At 47.5% G+C, this 22,533-nt stretch overlaps 1 protein-coding gene across 1 annotated transcript; it reads left to right on the top strand.

Moving 5' to 3' along the window:
* The first annotated feature begins 8,943 nt into the window (after positions 1-8,943).
* Positions 8,944-12,622, top strand: CCL17 (C-C motif chemokine ligand 17). Its single transcript, XM_038753337.1, has 3 exons — positions 8,944-9,019; positions 10,604-10,721; positions 12,297-12,622. The coding sequence occupies exons 1-3, from the start codon at positions 8,950-8,952 to the stop codon at positions 12,415-12,417; spliced, it is 309 nt and encodes a 102-aa protein (XP_038609265.1). The 5' UTR covers positions 8,944-8,949; the 3' UTR covers positions 12,418-12,622.
* The last annotated feature ends 9,911 nt before the right edge of the window (positions 12,623-22,533 follow it).

Genomic DNA, 22,533 nt, shown 5'->3' with positions numbered 1-22,533 from the left:
AACATATAGAGACAGTCCCTACCCAACAGTGGTAGGGTAATCCCTGCTCAATAAATATGCTCAATAAATACGATTGATTGATTGATTGAGTGGGGTGAGGCCCCAGAATCCCCCATGCCAGTACCAGAATCCACTGCCCGCTCTAGCGGAGCTGAAGTGCGGCCTGCTTGGTTTTCACGGGAACTCAGCTGGGGCCAGTCACGCGGGGTGACACCAGGGTGCAGGGAAAGAGGACCCCCAGCCTCAGACAAAAAATTTTCATCAAGCTGAGACCCCTCACGGGAATCTAACAGCTCCAGCACCTCCCGTCGACCCCTTCCCACTGCCCCCCACCCCCGCCTGCTTTGAGTAGTTCAGTTGAACTGCCAGGGAAGAAGTCAGGGGGGGCTTTTGGTGCCTTCTAACGATGAACTGTCCTCCTGCGGTAGAACAAAGGGGAAGCGAAAATGCCGAAAATGCTCCCCAGGAGTTTCCCCAGCAGGGAAGAGGGGAGAGGAGTCAATTCGTCTCTTCCTCCCACTCCCCAGGAAGAGCAGACTGCAGGCCGGAGATGGGGTTGGAGGAAACCATTGTGGGATGGCAGGGAGTACAGAAGTGCAGATTTCTGCCCGCAAGAATGCTACCAGCCCCGTTGAGGCATCGTCTTGCCAAGGTTGTGGCCAGTGGTTTTTGTTCCGCACTCGTTATGTGCCAAACACTATACAGATGCTGGGGTAGATGGAAGATAGGTCGGACGCAGCCCCAGTCCAACATGGGACTTGCGGTCTAAGTAGGAGGGAGAAAAGATATTGCAACCCCATTTTGTAGTTGAGGAAACTGAGGCCCAGAGAATTGATGTGACTTAAACACATGGGACTTGCAGTCTAAGTAGGAGGGAGAAAAGATATTGCAACCCCATTTTGCAGTTGAGGAAACTGAGGCCCAGAGAATTGATGTGACTTGCCCAAGGTCCCGCATTGCAGGTGAGTGGGATTAGAACCCAAGTCCGGTGGGTATCAGGCCCGAGCTGTTTCCCAGAGGATAAGAGAAGCAGCCTGGCCTAGTGGAAAGAGCACAGGCCTTGGAGTCAGAAGACCTGGGTTCTAGTCCCGGCTCTGCCACTTGCCTGCTGTGTAACCTTGGGCAAGTCACTTACTTTCACCATGCCTCAGTTCCCTCACCTGCGAAATGGGAATTCAATACCTATTACTTAGACTATGAGCCCCAAGTGGGACCTGATTATTTTATATCTTCCCCAGTGCTCAATACAGTGCTTGGCACATAGTACGCACTTAGCAAATGCCACAGTTATTATTGTTATTATTTCAACTAGGCCTCACTGCTGGGTGGGCCGCAGGAGCATGGTTTGGGGGTATGTGGGGAGGGGTGTATCCTAATGCTTTACAGTTCTAATCCCGGCTCTGCCGCTTGTCTGCTGTGTGACCTTGGGCAAGTCACTTCACTTCTCTGGGCCTCAGTTATCTCATCGGTAAAAAGGGGATTGAGACTGTGAGCCCCAAGTGGGTCAGGACTGTGTCCAACCTGATATGCTTCTATCCACTCCAGCACACAGAAAACATTTAACAAATACCACAGTTATTATTATTATTATCGTTATTAATAAACACAATCCCGGTGCTCCAGGAAGACGCACGCATCTGAAGGTGTCAAAAGCGTAGATCCTCTCTAACCCGAATCTCCCCGTCCTGGGGAAAGGGGGTTCCATTGCCACAGGACTGGGCTCTGAGACAGTAGTCATTGGGGAGGAGGCCAGAGGAAGGGGTGCAAGACATCCCTCCTGCCCCAGCAGCTGCCCCCGGCACAGGAAATCGATGAATCAATCAATCACATTTACTGATGATGATGATAATGGCATTTGTTAAGTGTTTACTACGTGTCACTCTTCTAAGCACTGAGGTAGACACAAGATAATCAGGTTGGAAATATTCCCTGTCCTGAATGGGGCTCACAAGCAGTGTGGCTCAGTGGAAAGAGCCCGGGCTTTGGAGTCAGAGGTCATGGGTTCAAATCCCATCTCCGCCACTTGTCAGCTGGGTGACTTTGGGCAAGTCACTTTTAACTTCTCTGGGCCTCAGTTACCTCATCTGTAAAATGGAGATCAAGACTGTGAGCCCTGTGTGGGACAACCTGATCACCTTGTAACCTCCCCAGAGTTTAGAACAGGGCTTTGCAATGGAACCCCCTTTCCCCAGGATGGGGAGATTCGGGTTAGAGAGGATCTACGCTTTTGACACCTTCAGATGCGTGCGTCTTCCTGGAGCACCGGGATTGTGTTTATTAATAACGATAATAATAATAATAACTGTGGTATTTGTTAAATGTTTTCTGTGTGCTGGAGTGGATAGAAGCATATCAGGTTGGACACAGTCCTGACCCACTTGGGGCTCACAGTCTCAATCCCCTTTTTACCGATGAGATAACTGAGGCCCAGAGAAGTGAAGTGACTTGCCCAAGGTCACACAGCAGACAAGTGGCAGAGCCGGGATTAGAACTGTAAAGCAGAGTTTAAGTAAGTGCTTAATAAATGCCATTATTATTATTATTATTATTATTTTACCGATGAGATAACTGAGGCCCAGAGAAGTGAAGTGACTTGCCCAAGGTCACACAGCAGACAAGTGGCAGAGCCGGGATTAGAACTGTAAAGCAGAGTTTAAGTAAGTGCTTAATAAATGCCATTATTATTATTATTATTATTTTACAGATGAAGAAACTGAAGCACAGAGAAGTGAAGTGACTTTCCCAGGGTCACACAGCAGACAAGTGGCAGAGCTGGGACTGGAACTCAGGTCCTCTGACTCCTAGGTCTGAGCTCTATGAACTAGGCCAGGCTGCTTACTGTATTGAGTACCTACTATGTGTAGAGCACTGTACTAAGCACTTGGGAGAGCACAATACACCAGAATTAGAACATGTTCCCTGCTCACAACGAGCTTACAGTCTAGAGGGGGAGGAAATAAAGGGCAGGGGGGCAGTTGTGGGGCAAGAGGGAGAAAGGGGCCTTGTTGGGGAGGCTTTGCCACAGTTGACCTGTGCCTTCTTGCGGGACTGTTGGGTGATGGGAGGAAATTGATCCTGCCAGTTGCCATCCCTGGCAGAAGCTGACTGACAGAATGCCAAACTGGCACTTGGGCATGGCCCCCGTGGGAAGCACCCAGTTTGAGGAAGAGGAGAGAGAGCATCCCTGCCTGGGACCCTCCCTCTGCCACCCCCTCCATCCCCCAACCTGCAGGGTCTCCCCTCTGGGTCTGACCTAACCCTCCCTCCATTCCAGCCCCTCACTGATGGGTGATGCTAGGGAAACCCCCAAATTCCGCTTCCCATCAATTTCCACATGAAATTCAACTTTTCTCACTAGACCCACCTTTTTAATTTTTTTTTTCATGGTGTTAAGCGCTTACTATGCGCCAGACACAGTACTAAATGCTGTACTAAGTACTAAGTTCAAGCTAATCAGGTTGGACACAGTCCATGTCCCACGTGGGGCTCACAATCAATCCCCATTTTACAGATGCGGTAACTGAAGCTTAGAGAAGTTAAATGACTTGCCCAAGGTCACACAGTAGACAAGTGGCGGGGCCAGGTTTAGAACCCAGATCCTTCTGTCTCCCAAGCACATGATCTATATAGGCCATGCTGCTTCCCCTTCCTTAAAAATGTTTAGTCAGTTTTCAAATTTTGGGGGAAAAAGCATCACAGTGTCTATTATGAGACGACCTATTGTCAGAATACGAAAATGTAAAACCACCCAAGGTGGCCTTTTGAACTTCGTCCTAAAAAAGGGCCCCAGTTCCTTCCTAGCCTCCCAATCTCACTCCTGCCTGGAAGGGGCACCCTGACTTTCTCCCACCATGATGATGATGATGATGATGGTATTTGTAAAGCGCTTACTATGTGCAAAGCACTGTTGTAAGCATTAGGGGGATAACAAAGTGATCAGGTTGTCCCATGTGGGGCTCACAGTCTTAATCCCCATTTTACAGATGAGGGAACTGAGGCCCAGAGAAGTGAAGTGACTTACCCAAAGTCACCCAGCTGACAAATGGCGGAGCCGGGATTTGAACCCATGACCTCGGACTCCAAAGCCCGGGCTCTTTCCACTGAGTCACGCTGCTTCTCTAGAGCACTGTACTAAGTGCTTGGGCGAGCACAATCCAATTGGTAGACAGGTCACCTGCCCACAAGGAGGTCACAGTCCAAAGGAGGAGCTTTGGGTCTTTAGAAAAGGATTTTTCTCGACCGGTTCCTAACATCCCCCACAGAGAGCTGCCCCTCTGCACGGCTTCTGATCTGAAGCTTTATGCTCCTAATCTTGGCTCTTCTTATCTAGTCTTATGTTCAGGTCTATTTGGCTTCCCCCTTAAGATTGTAAACTATCCCTGGAAATTCCTGGAAAGTCTAGGGATGGGTCAGTACACAAACAGGAGCTCAGGAAATATCGCAGCGTGCTAATAATGACGGGTAGAAGTACATGGGCAAAGGTTCATTCATTCAATCATATTTATTGAGAGCTTACTGAGTGCAGAGCACTGTACTAAGCGCTTGGGAAGTACAAGTTGGCAACATATAGAGACGGTCCCTACCCAACAGCGGGCTCACAGTCTAGAAGGTTGGAAGGTAGCAGAGGTAGAGGAGGAGAGTGTCTGTATGGGAGGGTGAGCTCTGAGGGAACCAGCGTCCTAGGGAATTGCAAAGCCCCAAGATAAGGGCTAGAGCTAAGGACATCGGCTTGGCAGGCTATAGACAGGGTTGGCACTTAATAATGATAATAATAATAGTTGAGGTATTTGTTAAGCATTTCCTACATGTGCCAGGCACTGTACTAAGCGCTGGGGGAGATGCAAGGTAATGAAGCTTGTTGTGGGCAGGGAATGTCACTGTTGATTGTTGTACTTTCCCAAGAGCTTAGTACAGTGCTCTGCACACAGCAGGTGCTCAATAAATAGGATTGAATGAATGAATTAGGTTGGACACAGTCCCTATCCCACACTGGGGTACTTAGGAGGAGAAATAATATGGGCTACTCAGGCTGGGCTCTACTAATGTTCTCAAGCCAATGAAGATCGGATAGGGAACGTGTCTTACCGACTCTGTTACTCTCCCAACTGCTTAGTACGGTGCTGTGCACACATTAAGCGCTCGGTAAAGACGACTGATTGACTGAACATGTTCTGGCTGCTGGGAATGGTAGAGAGCCCTTCAGGAGAGAAGGAGCACATCTGGATCGTGGTTTAAATGTGCTCCCTCTCATTATTTCCTGTTCTTATTAGGGAAGAGTGGTTGCCGTGGTAACTGGAACAGGCTCCGGAGGAGGAGATGTGGAGAAGGAAGGCATCAGAATTACTGTCTGCAGAGATAACCCACGGACTGTCTCTAATGAGCTTTCAGTAGAGAGCAGGGCTGAGCATAGGATGGGGTGGCAATAGTCGAGGTCTTTATGGTTATTTGTTAAGCACAAAACGACAACACAGCAACTGTGGTATTTGTTAAGTGCTTACTATGTGCCAAGCACTGTACTAAGCTCTGGGTTAGATACAAAATCATCACGCCATACGGGGCTCACAGTCCAAGTATGAAGGAGAACAGGTATTGAAGCCCTATTTTGCAGATGAGGGAACTGAGGCATGGAGAAGTTAAGTGATTTGCCCAAGGCCACACAGCAGGCAAGTGGTGGAACCAGAATTAGAACTCAGGCCTCTGACTCCCAGCCCATGTGCTTTCCACTAGGCCGTGCTGCTTCCCAATGTACTACGTGCCAAGCACTGTGCTAAGTACTGAGTTAATGTAATCAGATCAGGCACTATCCTAGGGGGAGGGAGAAAAGGCATTTTATCCATAATTTATTTATTTGTATTAATGTCTGTCTCCCCTTCTAGACTCGTGGTGGGCAGGGAATATATCTACCAAGTATATTACTGTGTTCTCTCCAAAGCACTTAGTATAGCGCTCTGCACACAGTAAGCACTCATAAACACGATGGATTGACTTTATCTTCATTTTTCAGGGGAGGTTAATCAATCAATGGTGTTTATTAAGTGTCTACTGTGTGTAGAGCACTGTAAAAAGTGCACTTGGCAGAGGACAACAGATTTGACAGGCGTGTTGCCTGCCCACGAGGAGCTTCCAATCTGGAGGTTTAATGAGTTGCCCAAGGTCTCACACAGCAGGCAAATGGCAGAGGCAGGATTCGAACCTAGTCCTGCACTCTTTCTCCTGGGTCATGCTCAAAAGTATCAGGCTTAGGTTAGAGGGAGCACTGTCACCCTGCCCTTACCACCACGAGCACTGGAGCACAACCATCGCCCTGCCACCAAAGTCACCGCGGTGGTTGGTGGGAGAAAAGGGAAGTTTCTCCCTTTGGAAATGGAGGGGCTCTAAACTACTCACTAAAATGCCTCGCTTGATTTCTTCCTGGGAGGGTTCCTGCTGTATCCACCTTCGCCGTACTTGGGGCCAGCCACTCAGCCCTGGATTGCCACTAGAGACAAATCCCAGCTTGGGGGTTGATTGGCTACCAGGGCCGTGTTGAGGGCGACTCAGTTTTTTCCAGGGCTGCAGGGAAGGGTGGGCGGGAAGCATCCACGGGACGCTCTAGAAGGAGGGAATGAGGGCAGAAGGAGGATGAAAGTATGTTCTCCCTGCTGCCAACCCTTCACCCAGATCCTCCCTCTGGCCTGGAACTCCCTCCCCCTTCATATTAAGCACTTAGTACAGTGCTAAGTGCTTAGTACAGTACTGAATAATAATAATAATGATGATGGCATTTGTTAAGTGCTTACTATGTGCAAGGCCCTGTTCTAAGCCCTGGGGAGGATACAAGGTGATCGAGTTGTTCCATACGGAGCTCACAGTCTTAATCTCCATTTTACAGGTAAGGCAACTGAGGCACAGAGAAGTTAAGTGACTTGCCCCAAGTCAGCTGACAAGAGGCAGAGCCGGGATTAGAATCCGTGACCTCTGACTCCCAAGCCCAGGCTCTTCCCACTGAGCCACGCTGCTTCCCAGTGCTTGGCACACAGTAAGCACTCAATAAATACAATTGAATATCCAACAGATGACCACTCGCCCTACCTTCAAAGCCCCCCTAAAATCACATTTCCTCTGAAAGCCCTTCCCTGACTAAGCCCTCATTTCCCCTACTCCCATTCCCTTTAGCATCACCTATGCACTTGGATCTGTCCACTTTAAGCACTTGATATTTACCCCCACCTCAGCCCCCAGTACCTTACTAACGTATCCATTATTTATTTTAATGTCTGTCTCCTTTCTAGACTGTAAGCTCCTTTTGGGCGCAGAATAAGCCTTCCAACTCTGTTTTACTCTCCCAAGCGCTTAGGACAGTGTTCTGCACACAGTAAGGGCTCAATAAAAGCCATTGATTGATGGATTGATTGATTGTCCGTTCTACCGTCACAGTATCGCTAAAATCCACCCTTTCCTCTCCATCCAAACTACCATGTTTATCCCAGTACTTATCCTATCGCACCTTGACTACTGTATCAGCCTCCTTTCTAACCCTCCTGTCTCTCCTTACTCCAGTCCCTACTTCACCCTGCTGACCAGATCATTTTTCTAAAAAACCATTTGGTCCATGTTTCCCTACTCCTCAAGAACCTCCAGTGGTTGCCCATTCACTTCCACATCAAACAAACTCCTTACCATTGGCTTTAGAGCACTCAATCACCTTGCCTACTCCTATCTTTCTTCACTGATTTCCTTCTGCACACTTCGCTCCACAAACACCAACCTACTCACTCTACCTCGATCTCATCTATCTCATCTCCGACCCCTCGCCCACATCCTGCCTCTGGACTGGAACTCCCTCCCACTTCATATCCAACTTATCACCTTCACATCTCCTCCAAAAAGCCTTCTCCAGCTAAGCCCTCATTTCCCCTACACCTTCTCCCCTCTGTGTCACCGTTGCACTTGGATTTGTACCCTTCAAGGCACGTTTTTTAATTGAATTTATTAAGTGCTTACTAGGTGCCAGGTACTGCACTAAGCACTGGGATAGATTCAAGTTAATCAGGTTGGACACAGTCCCTGTCCCACATGGGGTTCATGGTCTTAATCCCCATTTTAAGCGCTTAGTACAGTGCTCTGCACACAGTAAGCGCTCAATAAATACGATTGATAAATACGATTGATGATTTTACAGATGAGGTAACTGAGGCACAGAGAAGTTAAGTGATTACCCAAGGTCACACAAGCAGACAAGTTGCGGAACCAGGATTAAAATCCAGGTTTTTATGACTCCCAAGCCCATTCTCAATCCATTAGGCCACACTGCATTATCAAATTCATCCCACCCTCAGTCCAAAATGCTTATTTATATACCCATAATTTACTTTAATGTCTGTCTTCCCTTTTAAAGTATAAGCTTCTGGTGGGCAAGGAATGTGTCTATCAACTCTGTACCAAGTGCTCTGCAAACAGTGCACGCTCATTGACGGGTTAACTGAATGACTGATCCTCGGACCCAGGTTCCCAGGGCCAGGAAGACTGCTCTACGCGTTCTCCTTATAGATTGCTTGGCTGAGCATCGAGCCATGGCATGATCTTCTGTAGCTCCGGACATCTCTATTGACACAAATTCCATCAAGAGCAACTCTGGGCAGAGACTTTCGGTTCTGTTCTGAATTGCCAAACAGTTCCTCAGAAGGAGAAGTCAATCGTCTTCAGCTATCCCCTTCCCTGGCACATCCCCTCCGCCCCCCAATTCTGTCCTCACGGGGAGGATATTCTCTAGAAAGCCACAAACATTCCAGAAATCGGGGGGGCGTTCAGATTCTTTGTATTTCACCGGATGGAGTGGGGGGGGGGAGGCGGGGGAGGAAGCAGCAGGGTAGCCCACTCAAGGGGTTAAATAGCCCAGCTTCACTACCTTGCTCTCAGCCACAGCTCCAAGAGCAGAAGCGGCACCCAAAGAGCCCATCTCCTGCCACCATGCACTACCTGAAGACAGCTCTCCTGATAGCCTTCATCCTGGGGCTTTCTCTTCCAAATATCCCAGCAGGTGAGGAGCGGGGCCGGGCCTACACTCTCAAATGCTCCCGAACCCCCAGATCCCTCTGCGGGTGGTGGGGGAGGAGCACAGGGAAACTGGTGGAAATATTAGGAAGCATGCCAATGGAAGGGGATTCAAGGAAAAGAATCCCGATGGCGGAGTTTGAAATGCCAGGTTAGAAATTGAGTTGCAGTTCTAGGCTGAGCTTTCATTCCTGAAATGTTGGTAAAGGGGATGGCCTCAGTTAGCCACGGGCTACCCTCTGCAGACATTCCAGTCCGGTCTATAATAATGATGGCACTTGTTAAGCACTTACCATGTGCAAAGCACTGTTCTAAGCGCTCGGCGGGGATACAAGGTGATCAGGTTGTCCCACGGGGGGCTCACAGATTTAATCCCCATTTGACAGATGAGGGAACTGAGGCTCAGAGAAGTTAAGTGACTTGCTCAGAGTCACACAGCAGACAGGTGGCGGAGCCAGGATTAGAACCCATGACCTCTGACTCCCAAGCCCGTGGTCTTTCCTCTGAGCCACGCAGTCTACAAGCTCCCTCTGGACTAGAGACTCATTATGGGTGGGGAATGTGTCCGCTAATTCTGTCGTATTGTATTCTCCCAAGTGCTTAGTTCAGTGCTCTGCACATAGGAAGTGCGCAATAAATACCACAGATTGGTTGAGTGGTTGATTGATTCATCCAGCGGGAATAGCTGGGTTCTGTCCCTGTGGTTATAGCAGCAGCAGCAGGAGCTAATGACCGTAAGCTGCAGGCTCTTATCCCACTTCTTCATGCAAACTCCAGCCCACTTCTCTAATGTCTGTGCAAGCCCTCCTGGTTAAGGAAGCAGGCTTCCAGGTGAGGGGCCTGGGCAGACCGCAGGCCCAGGAGGGCCATCGGCAGAGGCCCAGGCTGATGACAATAGCACAAGGGAATCAAGCTTCAGTAACCCAAAGAAACTGCCAAATTCCCCTTGTACTCAAACCCGAGTCATTTCTTCACCTGCATCTCAGTTTGGCTTCTCCGCCCGCTGTCTCCACCGCCACCAACTCCTGAGAAAGCCTGGCTGTGGGTGGCTGCGTAACAAGTCAACCTCAGCCTTGCCTTTCTGATTGTTGTTTTAATTTTTGGTTTGGTGGGGGGTTTTTATGACATTAGTTAAGCGCTTACTGTGCTTTACTAAGCACTGGGATGGATACAAGCTAATTAGGAAGGACACAGTCCGTGTCCAGCATGGAGCTCATAATCTTAATCCCCATTTTACAGATGAAGCCGCTGAGGCACAGAGAAGCTAAGTGACTTGCCCAAGGTCACACAACAGACATGTAGCAGAGCCGGGATCAGAAGGCAGGTCCTTTTGATCCCCAGGCCTGTGCTCTAACCACTAGGCCATGCTGCTTCTCACCTGGTTTTGTGAAGAAGCAGGAGGCCGGAGGGAGAAACAGGTCAGGTGCGAAGTACAAGGCTCTTTCCACAATACCATGATCTTTCCACAATAGGTGTTCAGTAAATACTCCGAGTGAGGAGGAGCTCATAGGGAATCCTTTGGCTAAGCCTGACTTCCCCATGCCTCTCTCCCTCCCTCTCTCTCTCTCAGCAAGAGGCACGAACACCGGCAAGGAATGTTGCAGTGACTACATAAAGAAACCCATAAAATTCTGTAAGGTGGTGAGCTGCCAAAAGACCTCCGTGGACTGCCTCAAGGAAGCTATTGTGTAAGTACTGCCTGTTCACCTTCAGTCAGCAGCATCAAAACCTACCCACGGACGTCGGACCATCAGGTCCAATCCAGGGGTCTCCAACACAAGCTGCCGCACGGTCTTTCAAACAATCAATCGATCAGTCAGTCGGTCAATAAATGGGATTTACCGAATGCTTACTGTTAATAATCCTATTTATAACTGTGGCTTTTGTTACGCGCTTACTATGTGCCAAGCACTGTACTGAGCCCTGGGAAAAATACAAGCTAATCAGATCCCACATGGGGCTCCCAGTCTAGGTAGGAGGGAAAACTGGTTTTGAATCCCCATTTTGCAGATGAGGAAATTAAGGCACAGATAAATTAAGGGATTTGCCCAAAGGCATGCAGCAGGCAAGCGGCAGAGCTGGGATTAGATCACTGTGTGTAAAGTACTGCACTTGGCTCTTGGGAGTGTGGGGAAACTAGACACAATCCCTGCCCTCGGGGATCTTGCAATCTAGTGGATTAATAATAATAACAATGATAGTGATAATAATAATGCTTGTTAAGCATTTACTAAGTGCCAACCACTGTTCCAAGTGCTGGGGTTGATACAAGTTAATCAGGTTGGAAACCATGCCTGTTCTACATGGGGATCACCGTCTAAGTAGGAGGGAGTAGGATTTAACCCCCATTTTACAGATGAGGAAACTGAGGCACAGAAGAGTGAAATGACTTGCCCAAGGTCACACAGCAGAGACATGGCAGAGTCACGATTAGAACCCAGGTCCTAGGACTGTGCTCTTTCTATTGGGCCATCCTGCCTCTCTCCCTCACTCTCCGTGTGGGAGGAAAGACACAATATCCCTATCCCTGCTGGGGAGTCCCCTGGGGCTGAGGACAAAACGTTCAGAGGGAAGTTTGCATCTGGAGTGGGAACAGAGGGAGACTCCTGAAGACTCCTCTTTTCATTAGGTCATGAGAAACAGCATGGTCTAGTGGATAGAGTGCGAGGCTGGGAGTCAGAAATCCTGGGTTCTAATCTCAGCCCCACCATTTGTCTGCTGCGTGACCTTGGACAAGTCACTTCACTTTTCTGTGTCTCAACTACCCCATCTATAAAACTGGGGATTAAGATTGTGAGCCCCAGGTGGGACAGGGACTCTGTCCAACCTGTTAACTTGTATCGACCCCAGCGTTTAGTACAGTGCCTGCCACGTAGTAATCACTTACGGTAGTAGAGTTCAAGCGCTTAGTACAGTGATTTCACTGTACAGTATACTTCTCTGGGCCTCAGTTACCTCATCTGTAAAATGGGGATGAAGACTGTGAGCCCCCCATGGGACAACCTGATCACCTTGTAACCTCCCTAGTGCTTAGAACAGTGCTTTGCACATAGCAAGTGCTTAATAAATGCTATCATTATTATTATTATTATTTGCACACAGTAAGTGCTCAATGAATATGACTGGATGAATGAAATAGCATTAAAAAAACTGTAAAAAGATCTTCGCAGTCCCCTGAGATTTTCTCTCTTCACCAGGAGTGGGTATTCGTTATTTAACGTCCTTTAGGCACTTCATCCAGGCTCTGATTCTCTCGCTTCCAGGTTTAACACGGTCCAGAACCACACCATCTGTGCTGATCCCAACCAGAACTGGGTGAAGAAAGCAGTCAAATTGTTGAAAACATGGAAATCGAAAACCAGACCTGCTTCTCGGAGGTGCTGATTCCCCCAGTCCCCCTGCAGTGACTTCTGCCTCCAAATGCCTGGAGAAACTGACTCTTCGGAGTCTTTCATTCCTCTCCTCGGGCCGACGGGAACAGATGAACCGGAGGAGGGCAAGAGCCGAGGCCTGGCTGTGCAGGAATAAGCCCTCTGAGCTGCCATGCTGCCTGGATTTGGAAATGTTTTCCCTGCTCCTCTCCCTTTTTGTCAACCCTACCCTAGTATTAAAGTCTTTCTCCCTAGAAGTGGCTGTCTTCCATCCCTGCAACACTAAGTGAAACACTTAGTCAAAACCCCTGGGTAAGCGCTTAGTACAGTGCTCTGCACACAGTAAGCGCTCAATAAATACAACTGACTGAATGAATGAAGGGCTCTTGGCAGGGAGGGCAGGGAGGACAGGAAAACACCCAAGGGGTCTGAAGGAAGGCATGCCATTCCGGGAGCAGAGATATGATCCTCTCCGTAACATGAGCCTGACCTTTGGGTCAAAGATTCATTCATTCATTCAATCGTATTTATTGAGCGCGAGCCTGACCTTTGGGTCAAAGATTCATTCAATCGTATTTATTGAGCGCTTTCTGTGTGCACAGCACTGTACTATGCGCTTGGGAAGTACAAGTTGGCAGCATAGAGAGACGGTCCCTACCCAACAACGGGCTCACAGTCTAGAGGGGGGAGGCAGACAACAAAACAAAACATGTGGACAGGTGTCATCAGAATAAATAGAAATAAAGCTAGAAGCAGCACATCACTAACAAAATAAATAGAATAGTAAATATGTACAAGTAAAATAGAGTAATAAATCTGCACAAACATATATACAGGTGCTGTGGGAGGGGAAGGAGGTAAGGTGGGGGGAAGGGAAAAAGGAGAGGAAAAAGGGGGCTCAGTCTGGGAAGGCCTCCTGGAGGAGGTGAGCTTTCAGTAGGGCTTTGAAGGGAAAAATTAATCTGGCCCTGCTGAGTATCTCTGAGAGAGAGACTCTTGAAAGGGAAAATGGCTGCTGGCCACTCACAGATCCAAGGGAATTTCAGGGAAAGTTTCCCTGTCAGAGAAGGTGGCACTGAGATGACGTCTTTGGGTTGATTCATTAATTCAGTCGTATTTATTGAGCGCTTACTATGTGCAGTGCACTGTACTAAGCTCTTAGGTTGATCACAGCCTAGATGGCCCAGATCCTGGAAACGGGGCCAAAGCGGCATGACTTAGTGAAAAGAGTACGGGTCTGGAAATCCGAGGACCTGGGTTCCAATTCAGGCTCTTCCGCTTGTCTGTTGTGTGACCTTGGGCAAAGACATTTAACTTGTCTATGCCTCAGTTACCTCATCTGTAAAACGGGAATTAAGACTGTGAGTTCCATGTAGGACATGGACTGTGTTCAAACTAATTAGCTTGTAGCTACCCCAGGCACTGGTGAATAGTAAGTGCTTAATCAATCAATCAATCAATTGTATTTATTGAGTGCTTACTGTGTGCAGAGCACGGTACTAAGCGCTTGGGAAGTACAAGTTGGCAACATATAGAGACGGTCCCTACCCAACAGTGGGCTCACAGTCTAGAAGGGGGAGACAGAGAACAAAACAAAACATATTAACAGAATAAAACAAATACCACTTAAAAAAACAAACGAACAAACCAGAAGCCTGATTAAGACTCCTTGTTCCTTTGAGTCTTAATCAGGCTTCTGGTTTGTTCGTAGAACCTTTGTTAAGCGCTTATTATGTGTCAGACACTGGGATAGATCCAAGTTAATCATATCGAACCCAATCCCTGTCCCACATGGGGTTCACAATCTAAGTAGGTGGGAGAACGCAGCTTAAATCCCCATTTTACAGATGAGGCCCAGAGAAGTGACTCAACCAAGGTCACACACAGATAAGTGGCGGAGTTGGCATTAGAACCCAGGTCCTCCAGCTCCCAAGTCTGTGCTCTTTCCACTTGGCCATGCTGCTCCTTGAGTGGACCAGAGAAATCCACTTGCCCGGGCACAACGGGAATTCTGCTCTGATGAGCTGGAGCTGGGAATGGGGTTGGACCCGGTGAGGCCAAGACCGGGAGCCGCAGAGACCCTGACCCGCAGCGAGACCCCAGGCAATTCTCGAACGGGAGCCTGGCTCCCTTCCCTGCCATCAGACTGCACAGATTCCCGGGAGTTTCTTGGCTCCTCTTCATGGGAGCAATCTGCTCCTGGTCCCCACACTGCAGGGCCAAGGAAACATCAGCTGTTAAACAAGTTATCTCCTCAGAGATATGAATCAAAGGTCTCTGAGGGTGTGACGCCAATGAAGGAATTTCCAGAGCGCCTAGGCTTCTGAATGAAGTCATACGGCCATTGATTTGGACCTCAGCTGCATGAACATCACATCCAAATTTATATCCTTGGCACCAATGACTGGTCTCCAGAGGTTCAGCCATTTTTCCTTGCAGGGGGAGACAGGTTTTCCGGTTGGAGGGTGGAGGCCGGCGGATTACGGAAGGGGCTGGCTGAGCTTCTGCTTTTTGTTCCTTCTTGTTCAACAGGAGGATGCTGGCCGGGCTTGTATTTTAGAGTTCAACAGGCGGTTAGGCCCTTCTGAACCCCAGCCTAGGCTCACCTCCGGAAGTTACTGCGACAACTTGCCTAGTTTTCTTTCCATTTCTGCCCTTCTAGATCCTATCCTTTCTAGGATTTGGGCAGAACCAGCACTAGGCCTCCCAGGACCTCATAATAATTAGAACTGTGGTATTTGTTAAGAATTCACTATATGCCAAGCACTGGGCTAAGCATGGTGGGGGATAGAATTCATTCAGATCAGACACAATCCTATCCCACATGGGCTTCACAGGCTAAGAGGGAAGGAGAACAGATATTTAATCCCCATTTTATAGGTGGGGAAACTGAGGCCTAGAGAAGTGGTGACTTTTCCCATTTCTGTCATTTGTTTTCAATCAATCGTATTTATTGAGCGCTTACTATGTGCAGAGCACTGTACTAAGCGCTTGGGAAGTACAAGTTGGCAACATATAGAGACAGTCCCTACCCAACAGTGGGCTCACAGTCCTCCCCCTGTAGACTGTAAACTCCTTGTGGGCAGGGATCATGTCTATTACATTCTTTCAAATTGTATTTTACTAAGTTTTGACTACAGTGGCCTAGTGGAGAAGCAGTGTGGCCTACTGGAACAAGCACGGGGCTGGGAGTCAGAAGATCTGGGTTCGAAACCCAGCTTCACCATTTACCACTGTGACCTTGGGCGAGTCACTTATACTTCTCTCTGCCTCAGTTCCCTAATCTGCAAAATAGTAATTTGATATCTGGTCAATCAACCATCATCATCATCATCATCAATCATATTTATTGAGCGCTTACTGTGTGCAGGGCACTGTACTAAGCGCTTGGGAAGTACAAGCTGGCAACATATAGAGACAGTCCCTACCCAACAGTGGGCTCACAGTCTAGAAGGGGGAGACAGAGAACAAAACCAAACATACTAACAAAATAAAATACATAGAATAGATAGGTACAAGTCAAATAAATAAATAAATAGGGTAATAAATATGTACAAACATATCTACATATATACAGGTGCTGTGGGGAAGGGAAGGAGGTAAGATGCGGGGGATGGAGAGGGGGACAAGGGGGAGAGGAAGGAAGGGGCTCAGTGTGACCACACTTACTGAGCACTTGATAATAATAATGATAACAGCAGCATTTATTAAGCACTTACTATGTGAAAAGCGCTGTTCCAAGTGCTGGGGAGGTTACAAGGTGATCAGGTTCATTCATTCATTCAATTGTATTTATTGAGCGCTTACTGTGTGCAGAGCACTGTACTAAGCACTTGGGAAGCACAAGTTGGCAACATATAGAGACGGTTGTCCCACGGGGGGCTCACGGTCTTCATCCTCATTTTACAGACGGAGTAACTGAGGCACAGAGAAGCTAAGCGACTTGCCCAAAGCCACACAGCTGACAATTGGCAGAGCCGGGATTTGAACCCATGACCTCTGACTCCAAAGCCCGTGCTCTTTCCATTGAGCCACGCTGCTTCTCTAATATGTGCAGAGTACCATACTAAGTGTTTAGGAAAGTACAATATAAAGAGTTGGTAGACCCATTCCTTGTCCATGAATTGACAGTCCAGAGTGGGGAAACAGAAATTAACATAAATACATATATTACCAATATGTACATAAGTGCTGCGGGGCTGTGACTGAGTTCTGTGTGGGATCAGATTAATTTGATTAATTTGCTTAATTAATCAGATACAGATTAATTTGTATCTGCCCAAATACTTAGTACAGGGCTTGGCATATAGTAAGTCCCCAACAAATACCACAATCATCATTATTATCACAGTTCTTTGCAACGAGTAAGTCCTCAATCCATACCATCGATTGACTAACTGATTGATGGATCAATTTGCCCATGGTCACCCAGCTGCCAAGTGGCAGAGCAAGGACTATAAGCCAAGTTTTCCGCTTTCCAGTCCCGTGCTCTTTCCCCAAGCCACGCAGCAGCAAGGATTTTCCAAGGAAGCTTGACATCTCTCTCTGCACGGGACTCCCTGCCCAAGAAGTTGAAAACTGGAAGCTGAGAGGCCGGAATTTTTCCAGAGTGAAGAAAACCCTGAGACGAGGGAGAAACCGGACAGCTCAGCCTCCCCTCTACGTCTGGAGAGCCTCATGAGGCTTTCCCACCAACACAAGGCAGGAGCAAGTGAGCGGTTTCTAGAAAAAACAGCCCCCACATTCGTGCCTCTCCTGAAGGGTGTTGGGGCAGATATAAATCCCAGTATGTTTCCAGTGAAATGCCAGTGTGGCTTAGTGGTTAGAGCACGGGACCGGGAGTCACAAGGACCTGGGTTCTAATTCTGCCTCCACCACATGTCTGCTGTGTGACCTTGGGTAAATCAAGTCACATGAAAAGCAGCGTGGCTCAGTGGCAAGAGCCCGGGCTTGGGAGCCAAAGGTCATGGGTTCAAATCCCAGGTCTGCCAGTTGTCAGCTGTGTGACTTTGGGCAACTCGCTTAACTTCTCCGTGCCTGTTACCTCAACTGTAAAATGGGGATTAATACTGTGAGCCCCGTGGGACAACCTGATCACCTTGTAACCTCCCCAGTGCTTAGGACAGCACATAGTAAATGCTCAATAAATACCATCGTTATTATTTCACTTCTCTGTGCCTCATCACAGAGAATTCCCTCGTTCTCTGTGATGTCAATTCCCTCATCTGTAGAATGGGGATTAAGAGTTGAGCCTCATGTGGGACAGGGACTGCGTCCAACCTGATTAACTTGTATGTATCCCAGTGCTTGGCACATAGTAAGCGCTTCAGAACTATGATTATTATCTCCCCTACCTCCATGGGGAGGTGTAGAGGGGTCATGTGCTGAAGGGGAAAATGAAGAGGCCTCCAGGAGGCCTTCCCAGACTGAGCCCCCTCCTTCCTCTCCCCCTTCCCCCTGCCTTACCTCCTTCCTTTCCCCTCAGCACCCGTATATATGTATATGTTTGTACGTATTTCTTACTCTATTTGACTTGTACATATCTATTCTATTTATTATATTTTGTTAATATGCTTTGTTTTGTTCTCTGTCTCCCGCTTCTAGACTGTGAGCCCACTGTTGGGTAGGGACTGTCTCTATATGTTGCCAACTTGGACTTCCCAAGTGCTTAGTACAGTGCTCTGCACACAGTAAGCGCTCAATAAATACGATTGATTTATTGAAGATATATGACCTAGTGGATAAAGCACAGGCCTGGAAGTCGGAAGGATCTAGGTTCTAATCCCAGCTCCGCCACTTGTCTGCTGGGTGACCTTGAGTGCGCCACTTAACTTCTCTGTGCCTCAGTTCCCTCATTTGGAAAATGGGGATTAAGACCGTGAGCCCTACGTGAGACAGGGACTGTGTCCGACCTGATTATCGTGTACCCCAGCGCTCAGAACAGTGCCTGACACATAGTAAGTGCTTAACAAATACCATAATTATTGTTATTATTATTTAGGAAACTCCCTTTGTTCCAGAAATGAGGTTCAGGCTGATTTTGAATATGCCAGCAGAGGGTAGACGGAGCAGTCGAGCTGAGAGGAGGCAGGGCTGCAAATAGCTGATGGACAGATGCAACAACACATACAGATTCACACAGGGATGGCTCCCCGCGTCCAACTTCCTGGGGTTTGAGCCCAGGAGTGTCCCGGGCTGAGGGGACTGGAGCAGGAGAGAGTGACAGGAGAAGCAGTAGTAGTGACGGCATTTATTAGGCACTTACTTTAAGCTCGTTGTGGGCAGGGGATGGGTTTGTTTATTGTGATATTGCACTCTCCCAAGCACCTTGTACAGTGCTCTGCACACAGTAAATGCTCGAGAAATACGAATGAATGAATGAGAATATACAGGTGGGAATTAGACCTGTCCCTCACTGGGCTCACAGTTTAAGAAGCCAAGTTTCAGCATTTGGGATTTCTCCAGATGCGGTTTTTGACCTTGTTACATGAAGTCGATGTATGTGGATGCTTTGGATTGAGACAGGGAGGTGGATGGGCGCTCAGTTGCTGATACACCTTGGGTTTTGTGCCAGTGAGTTTTCAGGGCACTCTTGACTTTGCAGAACCTGTCACGTCCTTGTCTCTGGGACCGTGAACCTCCCAAGGGACAGGGAGCAATTCCCACTTGTAAACTCTCCCTGCCCTTGGTACGGTGGTTAGCTTGTACCTACCTCAGAGCTTGGCACGTGGAAAGTGCCTAACAAATGCCATCATTGTTATTATTATTTCAGTGGTACGTGCAAAACAAGCACTTAATACTATTACTATGGCCCAGAGAGATGGTTTTGAAATAGTCTATTTTACCACCTGGGAAACCAGGACTCAAGAATAGAGGAGGGTCAGAGTGAATTGGGTGAAAACCCAGAATTAGAACCCAGATCAGCGTGGCTGGGAGTCAGAAGGACCTGAGTTCTAATCCCAGTTCCGCTACATGTCTGCTGTGGGACTTTGGGCAAGTCACTTAGCTTCTCTGTGCCTCAGTGACCTCATCTGTAAAATGAGGATTAAGACTGTGAGTCCCATGAAGGGCAGGGGCTGTGTCCAACCTGTCTGGTATCCACCCCAGTGCTTAGAACAGTGCCCGGCACATAGTAAGTGCTTAAAAATTCCATTTAGAAGATCACCTGATTCCCAGATTGGAGTTCCATCTACTAGACCGTCCTCCTGCTCTTGCTGCGGGCGGATGGGAAGCGATCCACCCAGAACCTAGAGTCAGTACCACCCACCAGACCCCCTATGCTTAACCTGCTGTGGGTAAAAACTTTGGAAAAGCTGAGCGAGTTGAGGAAAAAGTTAATGGGAAACAAGTAAATACCCATAAACCTCAGGCTCTAGCAATAACTTATAATTTACAGATAGTAACACATCACTTGGGTGCTTGGGGAGCATAACTAACTCTTGTATTAAATAATGCATTATCCTGGGTGAGCAGGGTTATGGTAACTATAAATACTGTGCATAATCAGCCTTCATGTTGACGAGTGCTCTTTATGAATAAATTATCGACTCAGCTCCAGAATGTTAATTTGCCTGGTTTTATGGAGAAGAATATGAGCTAAACCAGGTCACAAATGTGCGGCACATCTGCTTTCCAGCTGGGAGGTGGGTAAATATGTCCCGATTCAGATAACTTGGGCGGAGACCAGTCAAAACTCAGCCAGGACCTCAGCTGACCCTGCTGAGGCTCCTGGGCCATTATACTTAAGTGCTTAGTCCAGTGGCCTAGTATGGCCTACTGGAAAAAGCATGGGCCTGGGGTCTAAATCCCAGCTCTATTATGTACCACTGTGACCTTGGGTAAGTCATTTAAACCGCTCTCTGCCTCAATTCCCTACTCTGCAAAATGGGAATTCAATACCTCGTTAATCTATCAATCACACTCGACTGCCACAGGTCTCCTCCAGGCTAATTAGTAAATTAGCCATGTTCCGTAGAAGACAGACACTTTAGTTGAGCATTATTTCTTTCATGTGCTACAGCAGTGTGCTAGTGCTTAGTACAGTGCTCTGCACACAGTAAGCGCTCAATAAATACAATTGAATGAATGAGTGAACCAAAGGCCCCTCAGGGACTGAATGAAGGAACGTGTCAACCAAAATGTCCAGTGGACATATGTTCAATGAATTCTGTTCATAGTATGCATCATGGGTGGGACATGGGAATTATTTTGGATTCTCCCACTCTATTTCCAGAAACGAGAGAATTGGGATGAGGATGGGATGAGCCCTACTGAGAGCTCACCTCCTCCAGGAGGCCTTCCCAGACTGAGCCCCTTCCTTCCTCTACCCCTCGTCCCTCTCCATCCCCCCCATCTTACCTCCCTCCCTTCCCCACAGCACCTGTATATATGTATATATGTTTGTACATATTTATTACTCTATTTATTTATTTTACTTGTACATATCTATTCTATTTATTTTATTTTGTTAGTACGTTTGGTTTTGTTCTCTGTCTCCCCCCTTTTAGACTGTGAGCCCACTGTTGGGTAGGGACTGTCTCTATATGTTGCCAATTTGTACTTCCCAAGCGCTTAGTACAGTGCTCTGCACATAGTAAGCGCTCAATAAATACGATTGATGATGATGATGAAAGAAAGTGGAGCCCATAGAAATGGAAAGGTTAAAGGAATTGAGGTTTCGTCAAACATTGAAGAATGGTTTAATTGTCCCTGAAGTCTGAGGGGTTTTGAGGATTTTTTTTTACCTGTAGCTTCTGCTTCCCCAGAGGAAGAGGAAAGAAAAGACTTTAAAAATACTGCAAATGAGTGACTAGAATGAAAGGGTAATTAAATCCTGAAATAGACTTTTCTGTGTTATAGGAGTGGGAAAAGTTAAAAGAATAGACACACTTTAGAGGCAGGGAGCTGCACCAGGTGATCGTCTGACCCTTTCCAGTTCCATGATGCTAAGGTCACCTAGGTCTTCCCAGGGCAAACCTAATAAAAGGCTGAAACATTTCACATAATCTGCCTGTTCTAACAGTGCTAATGAAATCTGATCACTTGCCGGCTGAGGGGTTTGGCAACTAATTTTAGGACTACTGCAATTCAGCTCCACAGGGCTAAAAAAGGAATTTTGGATTATAAACAGGTGTTTTATTTCTTGTCCCAGATGAGCCTCCTGACAAAGCCCTCATTTCCCTAATCCCTCTCCTTTCTGTATCACCCATGCATTTAGATTTGTACCCTTTATCCCCCTATAGTCAGCCCCACAGGATTTATGTACATATCTATATTTTAATGCTTAAATCCCCTTCTAGACTGTAACCTCCTTGTGGGCAGGGAACATGTCTACCAACTCTGTTGTATTGCAGTCTCCCGAGCACTTAGAACAGTCTCTGCACAAAGTGCTCAATAAATGCCACTGACTGTCTCCGAGTGATACCTGACCATAGGACACCACCTTCCTGTGAACCCTCTTTCTTTCCAACTCAGGATTGCAATGGGGCAGGGAGAAAAGGTCTGGGAGTGGGGGGAAAAAAGGAATGCTCTTCATTTGACAGAGGTCGTGGTTCAGAGGATGGTCCTGGAGGTGAGATTGGAGATATTTGGTCTGTTCCCTAGTGGTCCTCTGGCTGACAAAATTCATCTGTCCCACGCACGTTTTCTGGTGAAAAATTACCTTCGATAACATGCCTGGACATAAGTGCAAAATATAGGTACTCAAAAAGAATGGTAGTGATAATGAAGCTAAGCAGTGAGCCAGTTGGGAATGGAACCCAGATCTCCTGATCCCCATCCTTTGAGGTACTGACTAATCCAGGGACTTCTACCTTCCAGCAGAGGTCCTTCACAGCCAAGGCAGGGAAAATTATCAGCCACTTACACTTCAACCACCTAAAACGACAATGGCAATTTAAATCATTCTGGGTCCTTAAAATATCCTCCCTGAAACCCCCCACTAATCAATAATAACAACAATGATGGTATTTGTTAGGCACTTACTACATGACAAGCACTTTTCTAAGCACTGGGGTAGATACTAGTTTATCAGTTCAGTCAAGTCCTTGTCTCACATGGGGCTCACAGTAAGTAGGAAGGAGATTCCAGCATTGAAACCCCATTTTACAGATGAGGGACCGTCTCTATA

The sequence above is a fragment of the Tachyglossus aculeatus genome, chromosome 11, assembly GCF_015852505.1.
Source record: "Tachyglossus aculeatus isolate mTacAcu1 chromosome 11, mTacAcu1.pri, whole genome shotgun sequence".
NCBI classification, from domain to species: Eukaryota; Metazoa; Chordata; class Mammalia; order Monotremata; family Tachyglossidae; genus Tachyglossus; species Tachyglossus aculeatus.
This window is presented reverse-complemented; position numbering and strand designations above follow the sequence as displayed.

Bases quoted from the DNA above. Each gene is read 5' to 3' on its own strand.
- CCL17 (XM_038753337.1), top strand. From the start codon at position 8,950: ATGCACTACCTGAAGACAGCTCTCCTGATAGCCTTCATCCTGGGGCTT. The intron at 9,020-10,603 runs GTGAGGAGCGGG...TCTCTCTCTCAG, and splicing joins TCTTCCAAATATCCCAGCAG to CAAGAGGCACGAACACCGGC. The intron at 10,722-12,296 runs GTAAGTACTGCC...TCTCGCTTCCAG, and splicing joins TGCCTCAAGGAAGCTATTGT to GTTTAACACGGTCCAGAACC.